The following is a 21,247-nucleotide window of genomic DNA, read 5'->3' on the forward strand; positions in this document are numbered from 1 at the left end:
TGTTTTGAATTAATTACTTAATCATCTTTATCGATTTGCTTTCAGTCACAAGATTGAGGTCGGAAAGTCCCCACAACAACTACAATTTATACGAATCAAACACAAAGCACACGAGCTCAATAGATCGACGCGAAGAGCGACGGAACTCAAACGATTATTACAAGTCATCATTTGGACCCGATATCAAAGAAAAGACTTACGACGTTACGGACTCATTTTCCAATTCGAGAATAAACAAGCGTGAAAATTATACGACATACGATGACAGTCCTAGAAATAGAACAGCAAGTCCAATCACATCAAAACATCTGGGAAACGGGTCGAGACTCGATTTCGGTCGATCAAGTAGTCCATACAGAGCGGGCAGCCCATACAGAGCGACAAGTCCTATTGGGCGCACAAGCCCATTAACGAGAAAAGACAGCCCTTTGAATAGGACTGCTAGTCCAATTAATCGGTACGTGAATATGTCTGATTTTGAAAACCGGCCTTCGTTAGCTATTGTGTTTTTCCGATGTTTTTAATTGTCCGAAGCTGTACGCATCCGTAACACGTTCTATGGAATTGCCAGCCTACTAAAATAATAGGTGCCAGTCTGGTGCCAATATACCTAAATATGAGATTCAATACCTACCTAAATATAACGAATGTACTCTTGAAAGTAAACAACGTGAATTGTTTCTTTACTTATTTGCTGTAGCTACTTATTTTAAACTTCAGAGTTTAAACTATCGTGAGTTTAACTATAAATATACACACATATATATATTATATATCTTTGTCGGAATATGCTTGACTAGTTTCAAGCCCGTCCGCGGGGCTAAGGAGGCCCGAGACGACGGCCCGGACGTCTTCGATACTAGTCGGGCATACTCCGACAAACAAGTTTGTTAAACCGTCATACATATGTATCTCTTTAACTTACTTAATTTTTGAAACAGAGTGAGCAGTCCCACCGATAGATATAGCCCCGTAACTACGACGAAGCGAGTGGTAGAAAAGCGCTCGAACTACAAAATGTACAGTTCATATAGCGGGTCCCAAGACAACCTTGACCAAAGTAGCCCATTATCTTCATTAGAAACAGATCGCATCAAACGATATGGAAGTCCAAGTAAGTGATCTTTTAACTCATACTTCTCTTGTGCATAGTATGTAGCATATACCTAGTAAATATTAATGTATTACGGACCATATTTTAGTCAATGCACGCGGATAAAGCAACTCGGTAGTGATTTTTCTTCTAGCTCGCTTGACAAGCATTTCAAGCTGATGTCTTATTATTACTTATACTTATGAAATGTAGCTTGAATTACTTCTTAATAAAGCAGCTTTCCAATGGTGAAAGATCTATTAAAATCGGTTTAATAGTTTCAAAGTTTCATCGATTACAAACAAGCAAATCTTCCCTCCTCATAATATTATAGAATAGATAGATTATTATTATCGCTAATTAACTTTCTTATTTAATTTTTAACAGGCATGGCAGATACAGGCGATCCAGGTGGAAAACCTGGTGGATATAAACAAAAAAACGATTCTTGGGACTCAATCGAAAAGACTAGACAGATGTTTGGTAATAATAGGTGAGCGGTTCTTATCTATTTCAAATATCGAAACATTTGTATCGAAATATTTTAAAGTGTTTTTGGATTTGGAATGCATCGTCACAATTATTTTCATTGCATTATGAAAATCTTTGACAGCAAATACATTTTGCAGAAAATGCTATATATTTTTGCAGTTTAGAATCGTCTGGTGACCGTTACGTGGGACAAAGTACGCTGGACCGTGAAACTCTACGCAACACACAAATGAACAAGTTGAACAAGTTTAGCGATTTCTCGCACGACTCCTTCAACAAACACCTCGACCGGTTGGTCGATGAACACGACTCGGATACTTACACAAGCCGTGTAAGTAAATATTAACTTTACTTAGAAATAAGTTTCATGTACTAAAAAACGTAATAACGTAACTCCGGTAGTAAATGATAATAATGCAACCACAGGTAAACGTCGTTTACCTAGACGAGATGGGATTATGTTAGCTGTTGTAGAAACCTAGTAACATTGCGTATTCCATTTTAATAGTATGAAATCTGGATTCTGGTTCTGGTTTCTTCATCTCATCGGATTTCTATGGATGCATTATAGAGAGTAGAGACCACACACTAACCGTTTCAACTGTCAACCATGAACGCTGTGATCAAGAGTTTCTTCTTGGTCAATTCTCCTTTGGAGTTTGATTTAGTTCCAATGTTTCCCAATATTTACATCTACTTTTTTAGTACAGCTTTAATAGCTGTAATACATTAGTAATTGTAAACGTTTATTACTCACGTACTTAATAATATTATGTAGGTACCAGTCATATTTACATAGGCCAACGGTAAAAAATCGTAACTAAACTAGCAGAGAGACCAATCGCTCAACACGCCATAGGTAGGATAACTAGTAGATCGACAAACCCTGTACTGTACCTATCCGTGAGAGTAAACTCGGCTTTTTAATGAAGTTGTCTTATGTAAAGGGAAATGCGGTCAGACATAAATTAGTTTACTCGGCAACGTCATGTACACAACCTTATCCCAGTTCCGGGTAAATTGGCGTGCTGTTAACGCAAAATCGATCTTAAGTTTCTGATTTCAGCTGCAATCAAGCAAAAAAATCAAAACCATGATAACGCATATCTGCATTGATTTAATTTTTCCATTAATAGCCAATTTACATTTTTTTCCATGTTTGCAAATAAAAATTATAATTTAAGGCCTCAACAGCATCGACGTGTAACGGCAACGTATAAAGGTTTACACTGCGTTGGAACCCGCTCTGTACTGCAGTGTAACGAGTTTTACAGTTCAGAGGTTATATGCAAAATAGTACATGTTTCAGTAGCTAAACATGAGTGTAAAGTTCTGCCACGCTGCTGTCGTCATGCTTCGCTGCTGTCGCACTTTTTATTTCGAGTAGATGACGCCATCTTGGTCCACGTGGTGGATTTAGGTTTTTTAATTCCGTGGGAAATCATTGATTATCTGGGATAAAAAGCAGCCTATGCCCGTCTCCAGAATGCAAACTATGGCCGCACTATACCAAAAGATAGCGCATGCGATTTCATTTACGCGGATTTAGTTTTTTTTAATTTCCGTGGAAACTCTTTGATTTTCCGGGTCAAATCAGGTCCTTCCCGGGATGCAAGCTAGTTCTGTCATCGAAATTGGTTAAACGATGAGCGGTAATAAACTAGCAGACAGAGAGACAGCCAATTCACATTTATATAGTTAATACTAATGTATGGATTATGGAATTTGGATTGTGAATGATTATGGATTATGAATTTGAAGGTTAATATTTTTCAATTGTCCACAGCAAGAAATCACAAAACGCGAAGTGCGGGAAAGTTCGTACGTGGTGCGAGACTCCTCTTTCAGCAGTGTGGAGGAGAAGCACCAACAACAACAGCAGTCTTTTTTATCCAATAGGCCCCCCCGCGACCCTACCGGGGGGGCCCTGACTGAGACGGACGCTGCACACGCCCGTTTCAGGTAATTACTTTTACGGTTCCGTACCTCAAAAGGAAAAACGGAACCCATAAAGGATCACCTTGTTGTCTGTCTGTCTGTCCGTCTGTCTGCCCGTCCGTCTGCCCGTCCGTCCGTCCGTCGTGTCTGTCAAGAAAACATATAGGGTACTTCCCGTTGACCTAGAATTATGAAATTTGGCAGGTAGGTAGGTCTTATAGCACAAGTAAAGGAATAAATCGGAAAACCGTGAATTTGTGGTTACATCACAAAAAAAAATTAATATGTGTTTCTGTTTTCAAATTAAGGTAACTATACGAAGTGGGGTATCATATAAAAGGGCTTTACACCTACCTGTACATTCTAAAACAGAATTTTATTTATTTTTATGAGTTTTTGATTTATCGAGCGAAATGTCGAAAAAATACTCTATGTTGCGCGAGTCCGACTCGCACTTGGCCGGTTTTTTTTTTTAAGTTGTATATATACCTATTTTGTATGTAGGAAAAATTTCAGCTTTCGAAAGAAAATACATAGATACTTTCTTCAATCTAACCGTAATGTTATTTGTGTTGTCTTTACAAATAAATTGGTACTGATGCAAGATTGAAACCGCGGTCCGGAATAAAATAAGTAGTCTATAAAGAAAATATAAAGCTCTCCAACGAAACGCGATCTTGATGTTATAAATTCTCTACAATCCCAACCTGCTGTTGGGGCTTAATATCTTCCATTGGTCTGCTTTTATATCGATGTTATTTACTTATCTTTCTATTCAACTTATCAAACTAATGGAATTTTAATCTATCGTCTGGTGTGTCGTTTATTATAACGAAACATAACGTTTATTTTTAACCGACTTCAAAAAAAGAAGGACGTTCTCAATTTGACTGTATGTTTTTACTAGATACCTAATATCCGCGACTTTGTTCGCGTGGATTTAGGTTTTAAAAATATTTGTGGAAACTCTAATATTTTTCAGGATAGAAAAGGAAATGTTCGTCTTTAGGGTGCAAGTTATCATCTCCATATGAAACCGAAGGGCCTTTAAAAATCCCCTGTTAATTCCCGGATTTTCCGGTATAAACAGTAGCTAGCCTATGTCCTTGCCTGGAATGCAAGTTATGGTGTTTTCTTATAATTTACTAGTATAACAACTCTCGATCAACCCGTCAAAAACTTCCATAGATAAGTTCGTTCGTTAAAAGTTTAGCTCTTAAATAAACTTTAAATATCGCGTTGCCTATTTCAACTCGGCCAATAAACATCTTATCAACGCGAGAAGTATTTCTCACTTTCCCAGAATAAAGACTCATTTCAGATAAAGCGTTGAACTTAAGGGTGCTTGTTTAAGCTTCGTCCAGATGATGAAAATCGTTTGCGTTTAGTTCGATTCTATAATAATAGATTGAATGCAGATTTCAATGTACTCAACGTTGAATCAAAGATTTCTAATTGCGTTGAACAGGTATTGTTTCGTCAACGGTAACGAATTGAACTGAATTGATTTTGTTTATCAACTAAGTAGCTTTTGCCCGCAACTTGCGTGGATTTAGGTTTTTTAAAATCCCGTGGGAGTTCTTAGATCTTCCTGCATAAAAAGGGATATGTTTGTCTCCGCGATACATAACCATTTCTATATCTTTCGTCAAATCTTAAAAATCCTGTGTGAACTATTTTATTTTTCAAAATATAAAGTAGCCTATAGTGCAACTTCGACCGCGTGGTGTTATGTTGTAGGAATACTTTGTTTTAATGAAATATACTCAACCTGCCTGTCAATATGCCATCATAGTTCGTTCAGCTATTTCGAAGATAATTTCGGAGCCTTGGTCAAATAAATAGACGGACAGAAATATAATATAGACATATCGCATAGAAATTGTAAATGTTGTTGGGGTTTTCATAACGTGAAAATAACCAAATGAACTTAATAAAAGACAATTAGATATTCTTAAATTGCAGGATAGTAGACACTGCAGTTTTATTTACCCATTTGTAGGAATGCTTTGAGAGGCTAGAATAATAGCTAGGTTCCTACTTAGGTATGATGCCTTTTTGTCCTCAATTTTAATTTTGTCAGAATGCAGCCTTATTTTCCCCCACCTTTATAATTTCTGTTGATGAATATTTCATTTGTTACAGACCAATTCAAAGGGATAACAATAGAGGTGCAAAAGGAATAATCATTAAACCTACTTACAAAGGAGTGGTGGGCCAGCCTGTCGAGTTTATAGGTGGGTCGATTTAAATAGAACCTTTAAATAAGAATTATTATCTAAGGCCTAAAGCAGGCGAAGGTTTTGTGGCTGTAATAGAATTAGACGAAGAAGAAGTATCAGATTTTATCCACTTATCTCACACAGCAGCTAGCTGTCGTCTGTGTCTCAGTTCACGACAGGAAACTTGTAAAAATTCGTCAAGGCTTTGACGTCACTGGCAGGCGTCAAATGTTCCTACATTTGACGCTAGGTAGCCTATGAATCGCCTATTTTTCTTTGATTCCTAACATTTGACATATTATCGTCGAGTCCACTCTGTCCTCAGACAAAGAATCAAGGTGGACTTGTCATAGACGCGTATACCCGAAAGGTACAAAACAACATAACATATCATGCTTACGAATAAAAGCACTGTTACAGCTGATCATACAAATCAATCAATACACCGTAAATGGCTATCTATCTACACACCTTCAACACAAAATTTTAAACGGAAAATTAAATGAAAACTCGTAATATTCGCAAGAAATTACTATCACAGAGGCTTGTTGGGCACAGATAACCACAGTGCCCAACGAAAAAAAGCTAAACTACTCGTATGCCCGTGCCTTCGTTCGCGTGGATTTAGTTATTAGAACCCCCGTGGGAACTCTGATTTTCCGGAATGAAAAGTAAGCTCCATGTCTTTAACTATATACCCATGCAAAAATCTCGTCGATCGGTTGCACCGTTGAGTCTTTGTCGAAGGACAAACTAACATACTAACAAACCAACAAACTAATACAGTTTCGCATTTATAATATGGGTGATTGATGGTTTATTATATTAAGCTAAGCTGTCAGAAAACTGGGTTATCTCTACGTAGACTCCTACGAAAGGAATTTAAAAATACCGAGTGAAGTCGCAGCGTGTTAGTTGGTTTTAAACACTCAGTTAAATACGGACTGGTATAATATTTACTTTTGGTCGTAAATTTTAGTTTGAAATTCCAAATGAAAGTTTTATTTGTGCAGTGGACGCGAGCTCAGCCGGGCCCGGTCAGTTGGAGCTGGAAGTTTCTGGCGGGAATGGAACACTAGTGGCCAGTTCGGTGCGACCACTCGGCGGGAACAAATACATAGCCGCATTCACGCCACGCGTGGTCCGACCACACTCAGTACGAGTCACGTTCAACGATGAACATGTTGCCGGTGAGTGCTTCAGTTTATTTTAACTACGAGATGATGCCCGAAACTTCGTCCGCGTTTTAGGTTTTTTAAAATCCCGAGGATTTTTTTTGATTTTCTCGCATAAAATCGCCTTTGCGCGTCTCCGAGATGCAAGCTATCTCTGTACCAGACAATGGTGTCCGCAGCTTCATACATATGTGGATTTGGGATTAGGAATCCCGTGGGAACTCATTGATTTTCCGGAATAAAAAGTAGAATGTGTGCGTCCCCGGGATGCAAGCTATCTCTGTATCGAATGTCAAAATCTGTTTAAAGAATTGACCGTGTAACAGTTGCAGACAGGCAGATAGACAGACACACTTTCGCATTTATAATATTAAGTATCGATAAACCACCTTAACGAAGCAGGGTGCTCAGGACGCTGGCTGTGTTTATTGTGTATATTATAATATGAAGTAATTATATTTTTCTATTTATAGCATATTGCGTACACTAGGTACCTACATACCTATAGGTACCTAAATATTATCAAAATATTATTTTCCCATATTTAAGGGAAGCTGGAAGAAATCTCAATTATATTTTTACTAAGCTCGCTTTAAATAATAAAAATATCTGAACCGTGTAAACATCTTGTCAAAATATAGTTAGCGCTAAGTGAAAGTAAAATGAAGGTAAGGTTTTTACTTTTTAACCAAAATTGTCCTCTCGGCTTGTGGCGAGTCCTGGTTCAGTGAACACAAATTCAATTAAACGTTCAAGAAACGGTTGTTTCACATTTCTTTTATTTTCCCATCTAAAATACAATTTTGCGAAAATTCCATCAAGCGGTATTATTATTTTCTTGATATCACAGGATATAGGTACCTACCTATTGAAAGACAAGAAAATCCGTAAAACAGAACAAATTGTAATAGATATCGCTACTTTTATTGGTGAAGGTTTTTATGCTGTATGACATTGCTACGAGATCAACGAGGAGTGCCCTATAGGCTTTGATTCCTTCATCCCATTTGATTCCCTTGACAGGTCTTGATAGACACGGAGATAGACAGACATACAGTCAGATGACGAAGTGATCCTATAAGGGTTCCTTTTTAGAGTTCCGTATCTCAAACGGAAAAACGGAACCCTTATGGGATCACTTGATAGATACACAACCCACCGCGCGCTTGCACGTGCGCTCCGTATACTTTATTTTACGCATACGACCGCAGAAGGCTTTAGATCCTCTAAAGTAATACAAAGTCAGCAAAGTAACTAGATTATATCATGGGGTTATTCAAGGGGCGCAGCAAAAAATTCCTGAAAGGCCGCCAACGCATCGACGGTTCCTCTGGTACTGCAAATGTTCATGGGCGGCGGTAGTCACTTGGCATCGGGTGACCCGCCTGCTCGTTTGCTCGCTGTTTTTTTTTTAAAAAAAGCAATGACGATTCGAAAGGCATCACCACCCAACGGCAATTATAAAGGTTGCCTAAAAAATATAAACGTCAAGCTGCTAAAGACGTCTTCAGAATTTGTACGATACGCCCGATGTGGCCAACTTTTTATGATGACGAATTTTCAGTATGGAAAAATACATGCGGTGTAGTATGCGTTCACCATCAGACACATTACCTTTGCATGTTTCTACGTTTTCACTTATCAAAACATCTTAGGCATGTCTACGCAATTTTCGACATAATGTTTTAGAAAACTTTCATAAGAAAGTAATTTCGTTACGTTACTTCGAAGCGTATAATTTGGCGCGGTTGCACGCATTCTAAATGAAAGCCTCGTTCTTGCTTCGGAGGTCCATGCGAAATGGTATGGCTCCAAATTGTGTTTATAGTAAAGAAAGCAAGAAAGAAAAAGTTGTCAATTAAACAACGCTGTTACAAGTTACAACTAATTACACAATATAAACTTTCTATAACAATTAAAACATAATTTTTATATTAACTAATTAAAAGTATACTTACTATTATTAAAGAACTTAAAAAGTAATTAAGGACTAAGGTTCATTTTACAGGAAATTACGTTTATTATCTCGCTGATGATGTTTAAGAGCTTTCTGCGTATATAATTTTTTTTAAAGACTGTGATACACATTTTTCAAAGCAAAATAATTAAACTCAATTATTGGAACTGAAGTATATTCTCAGAATTAATTTAGATTGATCTAAGTACTTCAGATGTTTATAAGTGAGTAGGTACTGTTACGACTTAGAGTACAAAATGTCAACTGGAAGATTTATTTTACAAAAATTAATTTAGAACAAATAAATGAAAAGAAGCGAAACCAGACGCTGGATGCCATGAAGTAGGTATTTTCTTTACAAAGTCTTCACTGTAAGTCTCATGTTTCCATCTAACGAAATTATTTTCATTTTACTCAGAAGAAATACCTTTACCTGCACCCTAAAGACGGATATATTGACAGACAGTCAAAATAATAGAAAGTGATATAGGTAAATAATTTCGCTTAAAAAAATAACTGCTCAAGTGCGCATCGTAACACGAATAAGGTAGAGTTGTTTACAATCCTAGTAAAAAAAATCTTATTGTAAACTACAAGAATACCTAATTAGAAAAATTACTTTTATTTTATGTAAATTTTATCTCTCAACAATGTTTGTACAAATTACACTACACATAAACTTGCTAACACTGCTACACATAAACTATAATTGCATGTTAGTTACGATACGATAGTGGCGATAATTTTTTTGTTTATTTTACTACTAGCCGATGCCCGCGACTTCGCTCGCGCCGATTTAGGCTTTTCGAAATCCCGTGGGAACTCTTTGATTTTCCGGGATAAAAAGTAGTCTATGTGCTAATCCAGGATATTATCTATCTCTATTCCAAATTTCAACCAAATCCGTCCAGTAGTTTTTGCGTGAAGGAGTAACAAACATACACACACACACACACACACACACACATACAAACTTTCGCCTTTATAATATTAGTGTGATAACTACTTAGTATGTTCTTACACTAGATAATCTATGTAGAACTTTTCAGGTTCTTGCCATACACTTGGGGGTCATTCAAATGCGTAAATTAGCGACTTTAGCGCAATTTTTTCGTAAATGGTTAATATATTTCTCCGAAACCCGCTAAATTAGCCTAAATATTATGCAGTCGAAGACCATGCGTAAGAACCTACGCTGATCATGATTTTTTAAACGGCCTACATATCAAATACTAGATGATGTCCACGACTTCATTCCCGTGAATATAGGTTTTCAAAAATCCCGTGGGAACTCTTTGATTTTCCTGGATAAAAAGTACTTAGCCTATTTGTTAATCCAGAGTGTAATCTATCTCCATTCCAAACAGCCAAACCCGTTCAGTAGTTTTTGCGTGAAAGATTAAGAAACATCCATCCACACATACAAACTTTCACGTTTATAATATAAGTAGGATGTGCTTTTCAGCTTTTCAGCCTAATCTCTACGGCAGTCAGAACTGAGTAGATTCCATAAGCGTTACATTTTTCTTTTGAGCGCGAAACACAAAAATAATGGAGAGTTCCCCAAAGACATTCACAGATGACTGAAAAATGCTCGACAAATATCTTAGAATACATTATACCTATACAATATTATAAATGCGAAAGTAGGTATGTCTGTCTGTCTGTTTGTCTGCTAGCATTTCACAGTTCATTTGTTGGACCGATTTTAATGGATAGCTTGCAACCAGAAGAAATAAGCTACTTTTTATGAGGGAAAAACGAAGTTTCCAAAGTTTCTAAATCTACGCGGACGAAGTCCCGGCCACTGTCTAGTTTTTATATAGGTAAGTATGTTTATTAGGTCTAAGCTCTCAAAATAACTTTATGAGTTTTCTAAAAAATTGTACTTAAGTATGTGGACAATGTAAGTACAATGCACAAGTCAGTGTATTATATTTACATTGTAGACATTACAGTGTGAATATAACAATATATAACACAATATAATGCATATTCATTGTTACGGCAAACAGCGCCATTATCAAATTACATAATGTATTCACTGCCTATAATATACCTCGGCCTTGTCGAGATATAGGATCTACACCTATCCATTACTCGTCAACAATAAGCAATTGTAATAATACATATATAGGCACAACATAATAATATTAGGCATAGGCAGTTAGTCGCAGACCTACTCCAAAACTATCACCCACGCTACAATATGATTTATGAAGCTCTCCTACTAGGTACATAGGTTTATTATATTACTTCTAGTATAAAATCTAGTCCTAAAAACCTACTGCCTTATACTTTGATCAAGTTCTGTTTTCTATGACCCAAACCAAGCAGGTATGGCTAACCCAAATTTCACACAGGCGAAGCCGAGGTTAATCTAACATAATATTATAATTACCTACATAGTTATGTAAATTATACAACATTTTATTATAATTTGAACCTCGCACAACCATAGAGAGATTCAGATAAGGTTCGTGAAGGCTGTAAGTAGGTACCAATTCTCAAGCTTTGCATGAACACAAACTTTTATCATTATCCTGAAATAATCAACAGTATCTAAATCTAAAGCGCCTTTTTACTTCGCAACCATTTTTTTAAGTAAATTAAATATGAAGTAATAATTTCAAACTTTAGTATTTTTTTATTTTATCGGAAAATTATATTTATTTTTTTATTACACGAAAAATTATATCACACGGACAGAATCACGGGAAAAGCTACTATTATATGGAAATATATACATATATTTATATATAAAGGTGTATCTAATATTTTATAGCAGAACCTTTTTTTTTTTTTTTTTTTTTTGTTGACGCTGGGGAATGCATTTACGCATCCCCCCCGGAGGGAGGGTATGTGGGACTCGCCGGCCGAGAGGCGACCGGAATACCCACTAAACCCCAGCGGCGCTACTGCGCATCGCCTGGCGACTGGGTCACGGGAACGGCCGAAGCAAACAACCGCGACCCAGCCAGCGACGTCTGCCAAGGCAGACCCTCCACCGGGGACCTGCTCGGTCCCCATCGACGCACCTCCGGGACGCACCAACGAAGTGCGTCCCCCGACCTTGGGACGCGCACGTCGCCCGCGTCCCATCCTCCGCTTCATCCACTGTGCCCTCTGCTAGTCAGAGGGACACGCGGAGAAACCTCCCCCCCTGCCAGGTCATTAGCCATAGCCAACAATATCTCCGAAGAGAAATTATTAACCATGTTACCGGGGCGCACCGGCCCGAACACTGCTCTTCCCCTCGGACGCATCCAAAAGGGACCAGCAGCATCCAGGCACACTGGGAGGTTACCTGGCTGGCGCCACCTACTACCTACCTACTACCTACCTACTGACCGAACTGGCGGAACCTACTGTGCTACTATATTGTCGTCTATTATTATAGTATTTTTAAATTTTTTGTAAGTATGTTTATTAATAGGGGTTTTTTTTTATATCATTGCACAACTAATAAATCGTACAAAAGGTGCATTTAAAGGCTTGAGAACTTTATCCTAGTTAAGAAGTAGGTGTGCTGAAAAGCACAGACTGATACAAGGTTATAAAAATTAATCTTAGGTCCTTAGAAATTTTTTATAATGTAAGGAGTTTATTTATTTATTTACTCGTATTTAAAAATAGAACTTATAGCATTTAAATCAAATTGCTTTGTGGCACGACCACATTAAGTAACCAAAATAAGTAGTTACTAGAAATTACTTTAAGTTCGCCCCGGTTCTCATGAGAATACTCTTGGGTAAAAGTTGGTACCGACATTCAACTTTATTTCGAAGGCTGTCCACATGATCTTGTCGCCTGTCCCTTTCTGCTGCGAACCATTCATTCATAGGAATGAACGCACATCAGACTATCTCATTCGTGTCAGTGAAAGGGGCTTAGGTACCGACTGCATAATAATACGAGTATAGAATAGATTTACTATAGGTCAGTATCAGGATTCAACGCACATTTTTCCAATATCAGACAGAATTTGGCCTTTAATTAAGTAGGTATGAAAATAGAAAACGCAAGTTAGTATATCTCAAGTAAAGAAAAGAGTGGAAAAAACTCTCACAGAAAAGGTTCGGAGCTGAAACGTAGGCAAAAACGACCTAGGTATTTGGCACTTTTTGCGACTTTTTGCAACAATAAGTCAATCATGCCTTTTGAGAATACTAATTTCCTACCTTAATTATATGGAATTGAAAATAACATACGGCATAACATGGCATATCCAAAAAGTAGAACACCTGTGAAAAAGATATAGGTACTTATATTAAACAAACTTTTGTGTCGGTATCTGTAATCATCAATTGACAATAATTCTGTCATCGAAATAACAATAAAATCCCGCTAAAAATTCAAGTTAGACTAGAGCTAAGCCTGAGTTGCTGATGGTACGTAGGCTCTCGAATTCCACGCCGCCATTTTAAATACCTGAATGACGTCACGAGGCTGGGCGCGGGCGAGTCGGCGCCCGCGCACCGTCTGACATTCAGGCCCGCAGTCGCATTCGAACGAGGCGAAGCCTCTGAACAGTCAAAATGCAGTTTCGCCGTTTATACCTCCGTGTGCGAGATAAATCGTATTAACATTTGCATCATTACCAAACAGTGTCTCTCTGATCTTTACATCAAGAACAGTTGAGCGTGTCTTATAAGCTAGTGCTAAATTTAGTGTTACCCAAGTGAGTGTATGAAAGTGTTTGTTGTGATTTCTTTCCGGCATACGTCATTACGGTGCCCTAGATAGCTGTCGTCGGGGAGCGTTTCCGTGTTTCGAAGGTCTAAAGTGAGTCTATTTTGCATATAGTTAGTTAGCTCTGGCTCTGCGTACATCTGTATGTAGCTGGTGTGTGTGGGCGAGACACGTTATTGCCTTTTGTGAATTCTTTTCCTACACTCATCAACTATATGTACCTACTTCCCATGTATAGGTAGGCGAGGTATAAGGATATACTTTAAGAATTATTAAAAGTATACCAAATGTAGGTAGGTAGGTACTTTATCTACCGACTATTATGGAGGTCTAGACACAATATAGTGAGATGTGTTATCTTAAGTTATATTTTACTGGATTTCCTTTCGTTTACTCTAACAGTTAATTACTAAGCCTAATTTTATTAGGCAACCCTCAATAATGATTCAGTCTTAAATGGATTAAATTAAATATCTGTAATCATCAAGTTAAACATGCCTTAAGTAGGTAATTCCATCTAATGGTAAAATAAAAATTTTATAAACTTGATCTAAAGACAAAATTAAGAAGAAATCTTGCGATAAAGCACAAGCATTTAAAATTTAAAAATCACTAATAATAACCGACCTACATACGTTTAACAAGTTTAATAGAAAACCGGTACACGATCACTGTGACATTCATTACGTCGGCGCGCGCGAGGTTATATTCTCTCCATTCTATTATAATTAGGGACTACAGCTGTTACATAACATGATTGTCTGGAAAACCTATTTAAAAATCTCTTTTAAGTACCTATTTTATTTTGTAAGCAATTAAAATGACGCAGACCGGAGGATATCCTGGCTTCGCTCGAACGCGCGAAGACAATACGGAAACGAGCGTTGAACTCTTTTGTAGGGACTTCTCACGCACCCCTGTCTTGATAATACATACAAAAAAATCCCTTATAAGTATGTAAGTTAGTGATCAGAATTGATTGATGGATTCGATTTATCATAACTGATGTAATGGTCGTAGTAATATAACACCTAATTGCTAGATTCAATGTTGCGTGACCAGTATAGAGACAGCGAAATATACCTATTGGGGAAATAGGAACGTATATAGGTTCTATATAGGTATATTAGAATTGCTAACGGCTTCACCTGCTTTTACCTTTCTAAATAGGGTTCTCGTTAGGTAGGAAATACTTACTTAATAGGTCAATTACAACCACAGACAGGTTTTCATTTTGAACTTTGAACTGAAAAGCATAGGTAATGCCTACCTAATAACCTAGATAACCTAGAGAAACTGACTGTTTGACTGACTGACTGACTGATCTGTCAACGCACAGCTCATACTACTAGATGGATCGGCTGAAAAGTTTGCATATATAGCTATTATGCCGTAAACGTACATCCGCTATGAAAAGATTTTTGAAAATTCAAACCCGGTTTGAAATTCGTTTAGTCCACGCGGACGAAGTCGCGGGCCTTAGCTAGTTCCCAAATATAAGTTATCAAAAAACATCGAATTAATGTTTTAATGAGAATAAAATTAGTTTCTTCGTAACCGATTATGTAAAGTCATGTAATAAATTAGTGTTGATTTTATAATCAGACATAACATTCATTTTTATATTAATAATTTAATTAGCAGGCGAAAGCACATCTGTACGTTGTAAAATATTATGTAAACGAGTTTAAATATCACTTTACTTGCATAAGTAAAATTTTTTCTTTATAAAACTCGTAGAAACTATCACTTTCTTTTTACATAAGAGAAGTGTGAACTACTAAATGTATTACGATTCTGTCATAATCGTTTGCGTTTATGGCCATTAATTTTATTTTAGTATCAGTTTTAGCATTATTTTATTGAAAAGTCGATTGAGTAACTTCAAAAACATTTTTTAAATATATTTTTAATAATTTAACTTATACACCTACTACCCATTTTTGTTTTAAATATTATTATCAAGTAGGTAAGTACATGTAGACTAAATATTTAGAAAAAATTCTGACATAATAATTGATGGCTCCAAAAGACTGTCCTACCTATCAGCTAATGTTAGAACATTTTTTTTTCTCCATCTACAACCTAGTGCCTGACTTTGTTACTGGTATTATTTTGAGGAACTATTGACAAAATTTTTACAAAGGTCTTTTAAAGATACCTATATCCTTGGCAAATATTTTCGATATTCAAATATAAAACAACATTGTGATAAAATTGAAAAACGTCACAATTCCGACAATAACCTAATAACAAGATCCTAATAACAGAAAAATAAATTTTACGGCGAACACTGTAACACCATTATCGTACTTGCAATCGTGCAAATAAATGATTTGAGATTCGAATATCGATAATCGATATAGATCTAAAGAGTTGAATTGCACCGACTCCCTTAGGCGCGATGCCCACTGTCCACTTAACTTTGATATGGTTTTATTCAAGAGACGGATTAACAAATATGTATCTAAAAACTGCAATGCATTTATGCATTGGCTGGCGTCGTGTCGTAACGGGCGCAAATGTGCATGGGCGGTGGTTAACTGATAACATCAGAATTTGCTTGCTCACTTCTTCGCAATACATATGAAAAATAGAGCTAAATTTTCCAAAAAGCAAAGATTTTTTATTCAAATAAACTCTTACAAAGTACTTTTGAATCGTGAAGTGGTTATCGTAAGCTAAGCTGGCTGCTAAGAGTATGTAGGTACTATTACTTGGCAATGCTAAGAAGACAGGTACCTATTGCTAAATGGGTAAGTCACACATAACAAGATGGCATGTAAAAGTTACACAGCCACGGAAACTAGTCAAGAACTGCATTGCGTCCGCTTTCGAAACAGCAATGGAAAAACTAGTTTTGAAACTACCATTAATTGCCGCCTTTAATTTGTCTCCGCATAGTGGAGGATTAATCACCCGCTCGAATGCACTGCGCATATTCCATTCAAAAGGATACCATATTTCATACAAAGGACAGGCAATTTATATAATCTGCGATGGGTACCTATGTACAAAGACTTTATACGTGTATTCGGCCATTCACAAGAAACGCACATCTAACATAGATATGAACCAAAGAGATACGATCGGACAAAAGGAAGGTAATTTATTTCCCATAATACCTACCTACACGTTAAAAGAAGCACAGGTGGATCAACAATAAATATTTAATGCATTCTTTATACACAGCGAACATCAATGCAAACGGTGTAATTCTCCGTTCGATTAATTTTATTTATCCTGTTTGGCATTGTTTCCACAATGTGGTCATTTTTGCTTGTTTTGCATGTTCGCGTCGCACACCTGTACAAACAACCACAATGCAAGTATTTTATTTCTTATACCTAGGTACTCCTTACTTAACTACTCGTATTATTTTACTACTCGACAGTATGTTTTTAATTTTAGAATATTATGATTATTGATTTAACTACATAGTAGGATTTTTTTAAATTAAAAAAAACGTTATTATTTAGTTAACTTTCATAAAAAATCATTACGTGCACATATTTTTGTATCGTTGTTAATGATTTTATTTAGTGAACGTGTAAACAGTTCACTAATGATACAAAAGATGACGTGACGTGAAATGCAAGTTGTATACGTAATACGTACCTACCTACTATGAATTATAGTAATCAAGGCTGTATTCAAAGACATCAATGTAACATTTACATCGCTGGCTGTATTGATAAAAGTAAGCCCATAAATCAGTGACGTACATGTCACAAATTTAATACTCGTAAGACAGGAGCTAACTAATCGAAAGATAAACTCCTGTATTTTAAGCTCAAAAATAGATCGTAAATTTCTGAGGCCTTAGGGTGCCTTAGGCGTAACCTGGAGTAACGCTATTGAAGCTACTAGACCGGGTTGGTTTGCTAAAATCAGAATTGCAGATTTTTTTACAGAAAGGACACTTAAATTCATGCGAACAGGAACTCTACATCCTGATAGGTACCTACAAAATAACGTAGCGAGCGAAGGAATCAAGAGTTCTTATATTTTTTGTACAATAAATTCTTACTAGTTTTGAATAGAAAACTATAATAATATCATCATGAAATTTTTTCTTATTTTTCAAAAACTAACCTTAAGCTCCCCCCAAGAATCGGGTGCCTGAGGCTAGTGTCTAATGCGTCTAAGGTTTTCTAATCTTTGCCTCTGTAAAGGCCGACTGGACAAGTCTCGATCTGATAAATCTGAAACACTAGCTGTTTGACATTTAACCAATAGAGCGTATGTAAATGACTGAGAATGGTTCCATCGGTACATATACCTAGCAATATCAAATTCATGGAATACAATCAAAACGATAGATTATTTCATTATAACCTTCCCGAAGTTTCAGGTGGGATACACCTATCTTTAACTTTTAATTTAAACTTAATTCAAGCGACCTACGTAAAGTTCATCCACACTTATATGAAGAGGTAAAATTTGTAAGTTTGTTTGTAGAAAGTAATCACTGGAACCACTGAACCGATTTTGAAAATCGTTCCACCAGTAGAAAGCTACATTAATTCGGAGTGACCAAAGCTATTTTTTATTTCAAAAAATAATATAACAATAAGCTACCCGTGCGAAGCCACGGCGGGTCGCTGGTAATTTTATAAAAAGTATTCGAGGGGCTATTAAAGTTTGGTGTATAGGTTTTACACAAAATATGTTGATTAGATTCATTTTAGTAAGATCCAACTGTAAGCCCTAATTCACACGAGCGTTAAAAAAGCGTTGCGTTAAAACCCGGCGTTGCGCTGAAAATGCAACAGTGCGCGATAAAAAAGTGTTGACGTGTGAACAGATACTTGGAATGCATTTGTTCTATTTGAACGTTTTTTTAACGGAAGTTAAAAAAGCTCTCCTATGAATGAGGCCTAAGCATTTCAAAGTTTGCCTTTTATTGGCGTCACTCAGAAAAGCAGGTATTATTTAAATATTTTTATCGAATTATTGGAATGTCCTCTCATAACCAACACAAAAAACACAAGTTCAATGTGTAAAGGTAATCCGAGAGTCTTAATCTAAACAAACTAATGCCAAAATAAATAATTTAATTAGAGCGTGATTGCTATCACAACATCTAATTATCCAGTTCACAATCAAAATACCGAAAATATGCGATATCGCCCCGAATCTCGGAAGGAGACTAAACTAAAACCTTCAAAACACCCGTATTTATGCAAGTTCAATCTTGTTGGCCTCCTAGCAACAGATTATATGACATCGAATGAGCCAAATATCGATTTTATCAAACTACCTGCATTAGATAAATTAATAATTTTATATTATTTTTGACAACTCAAATCAATTTTTAAAAATAACCTTGGACTTCGTCTGTGATGGCGTTTGCTGGCGCGCGTGCTGTGCTTGTTTAGAGTGTTTTTTTTTTTGTTAAGAGTGGCTGGTTTTTGTGTTAGTTGGTGTTTTTTGGTGGTGGAACTGACTGGGAAGCGCTCTAAAGGGGCGCCGCGCGTATGTCGGCGGGCGCCGCCGGCGCAGACGGAGTCCATACTTGTATAAATTCAATAACTTGAAAATATCACAAACTTGACATTGGCTTATCAGAGTAAAGCCAGATTTAAAGAAAAAAAAAAAAAAACTTACACTTTTCTAATATCGGACCGGGCGTACACTGTAATTTGACCGTGATGTTTCTCCTTGGGTAGGTATATAATTGGGTAAGATTGAGTGAAATGTTGTTAGCCAAACATGGCACGGAGCGCAAACATTACCAACTTATGAGTTAATTATAGATACCTAAGTTTATTTTGGGCTAAGAACATAGACTAGGCTAAACTCAATAATATTATCGCAATATAATATTATCTCAATAATATTAGCTAGTATGTTATCTATAAATGTAATAGCGAGCTAGTTACAACCCTAGATCCTACGAATACTTTTTAAAGTAAGTATACATAAATTCTTTAGATGTAAATTAACAAAATTATTCGGATGTTTTTATAGTGAAACACCAAGAAACATCTGAAGATTTTATTTATTTATACAACGGTATTTAGTCGTACAACAGTTATAAACAAGGATCCATTAGTATGTACCTACCTGAATAAAATGTGTTTGTTACCATAGGCTGATATCAACAGACCTAGCCAAATAACAAATTCTATGCTGAGTTCTACAGATTCTGCGAATTCTTTTCATCAAAAGTTTTTATGGTCTAACTTTACTGGTTTTGTAATTAACAAAATTGTGCGACAAGAACATGCATAACGTTCTGGAAACCTATTGCTTAAGTATCCAATAAGAAAACCACAACTATGCGATTAATAAGAAAAAGACAACGAAATCAAGGCGAAAACACAAATTCGCAATACCATATTCAGTGTCGTGGTAACAAGTGGGCATCCGCACTTGTATCACATGTTGATAAGGTACGCAGAACCGTTGCTTTACGCGTGGAAGGAGGTCAAATACCACTCACCTCACTGAGCAGGGCCGATTTAGCGGATGCACACTACTAAGGTTCAACTCACAACTGCATTCTTGAATTTTTTTATAAATACGTGTAGGTTCTAAGAGAACGGATTACATAAGACCTTTAATTAGTGACTACTAGCTGATGCGCGCGACTATGTCTGTGTAAGTTTAGATTTTAAAAATCGTGTTTGTAACTCTTTAATTCTTCGGAATTAACGCTGATAGATATTTATGATTGTAATGTGTGTCAGCTTTATTAAATTCATCAACTTTGAGAATGTAGTTTATGGTGTAGGTATAATTAAAAATTAATTTGAGGCATTTAAAATATTATATTGCTGAGCGCTAAGAGGTACATAAAGGCACGGCTTATTTCACTGTGGTAGAGTTTTGCATCATGTTTCTCTCTTCCAAAAATAGTAGGTATGTAGCAATGCTTGACCATTTTTGGCACAATTTCACTGGCTAGTATGAATCATTTTTGATGCAGATTTTACCCTTTTTCATTCAGATGCTATAATTATTATAAACACCGGTAAAAGCTGTTTACCCTGAAATATGAAAAGTTCGACCTTAATTATTTTACCTAGGTGCATAAAAAATAATCGCATGCCAAGTAAGTTAGTCAAAACCTTTTCTTTTAATATATTTAGATTTTCCAATATAGGCAAAAAGGTTTTTTTATGCTAAGACGTAAGTAATATTTATATTTATGACTTCAGTACGTACATGACTGTCTGGAGGACGATATATTGCTCCAACGTTTACAACCTACGATATAAGTCGGTATAATACATATATATCGCTCAACTCTGTTTCTCATCTGAAGGTCAGCTTGCAATTATAATAATATAAGAGCTATGTGACTCATTCGGATGCTATGCCTATAAATACACACTTTTGCCACCATAATAAGTGATTGAAGTATCGATCATATCAGTATCTACGAGTACTTACATAATATCCATCACCCTCAGAAAATATTATGTATCCACTGCATTGTTGGACTTAACGTTTTCTATCTTCAGATTTCGCATCCAATCGATGCCAGCCTGCACTTTCCGGATATTGTGATTTGTGACCTTTAGGTACCTAGGTATACCTACTTTCACCATGAAGGACTTTAAGGTCTAATACAACTAGCCGCTAAGCTATGTTGGTAACTGTGGTTCTCCTGCGAATCTCTTCATTTCTGATTTGATCAGTGACATAGGAGGTTTCTGAAGCTCCCAAT

The 21,247-nt window shown here is 36.4% G+C and overlaps 1 protein-coding gene across 4 annotated transcripts in view; it reads left to right on the forward strand.

Moving 5' to 3' along the window:
* The window catches only part of LOC123864607 (filamin-A), a 95,159-nt gene that overhangs the window by 30,518 nt on the left and 43,394 nt on the right, over positions 1-21,247 (forward strand). For all 4 annotated transcript variants that reach the window (XM_045905189.1, XM_045905188.1, XM_045905186.1 and 1 more), the window contains exons 14-20: positions 46-457; positions 942-1,114; positions 1,481-1,586; positions 1,745-1,916; positions 3,372-3,547; positions 5,669-5,760; positions 6,759-6,935. In XM_045905189.1, coding sequence (XP_045761145.1) covers positions 46-457; positions 942-1,114; positions 1,481-1,586; positions 1,745-1,916; positions 3,372-3,547; positions 5,669-5,760; positions 6,759-6,935 — 1,308 coding nt within the window. The remainder of the gene's footprint in view (positions 1-45; positions 458-941; positions 1,115-1,480; positions 1,587-1,744; positions 1,917-3,371; positions 3,548-5,668; positions 5,761-6,758; positions 6,936-21,247) is intronic.

Source organism: Maniola jurtina, chromosome 4, assembly GCF_905333055.1.
Source record: "Maniola jurtina chromosome 4, ilManJurt1.1, whole genome shotgun sequence".
NCBI classification, from domain to species: Eukaryota; Metazoa; Arthropoda; class Insecta; order Lepidoptera; family Nymphalidae; genus Maniola; species Maniola jurtina.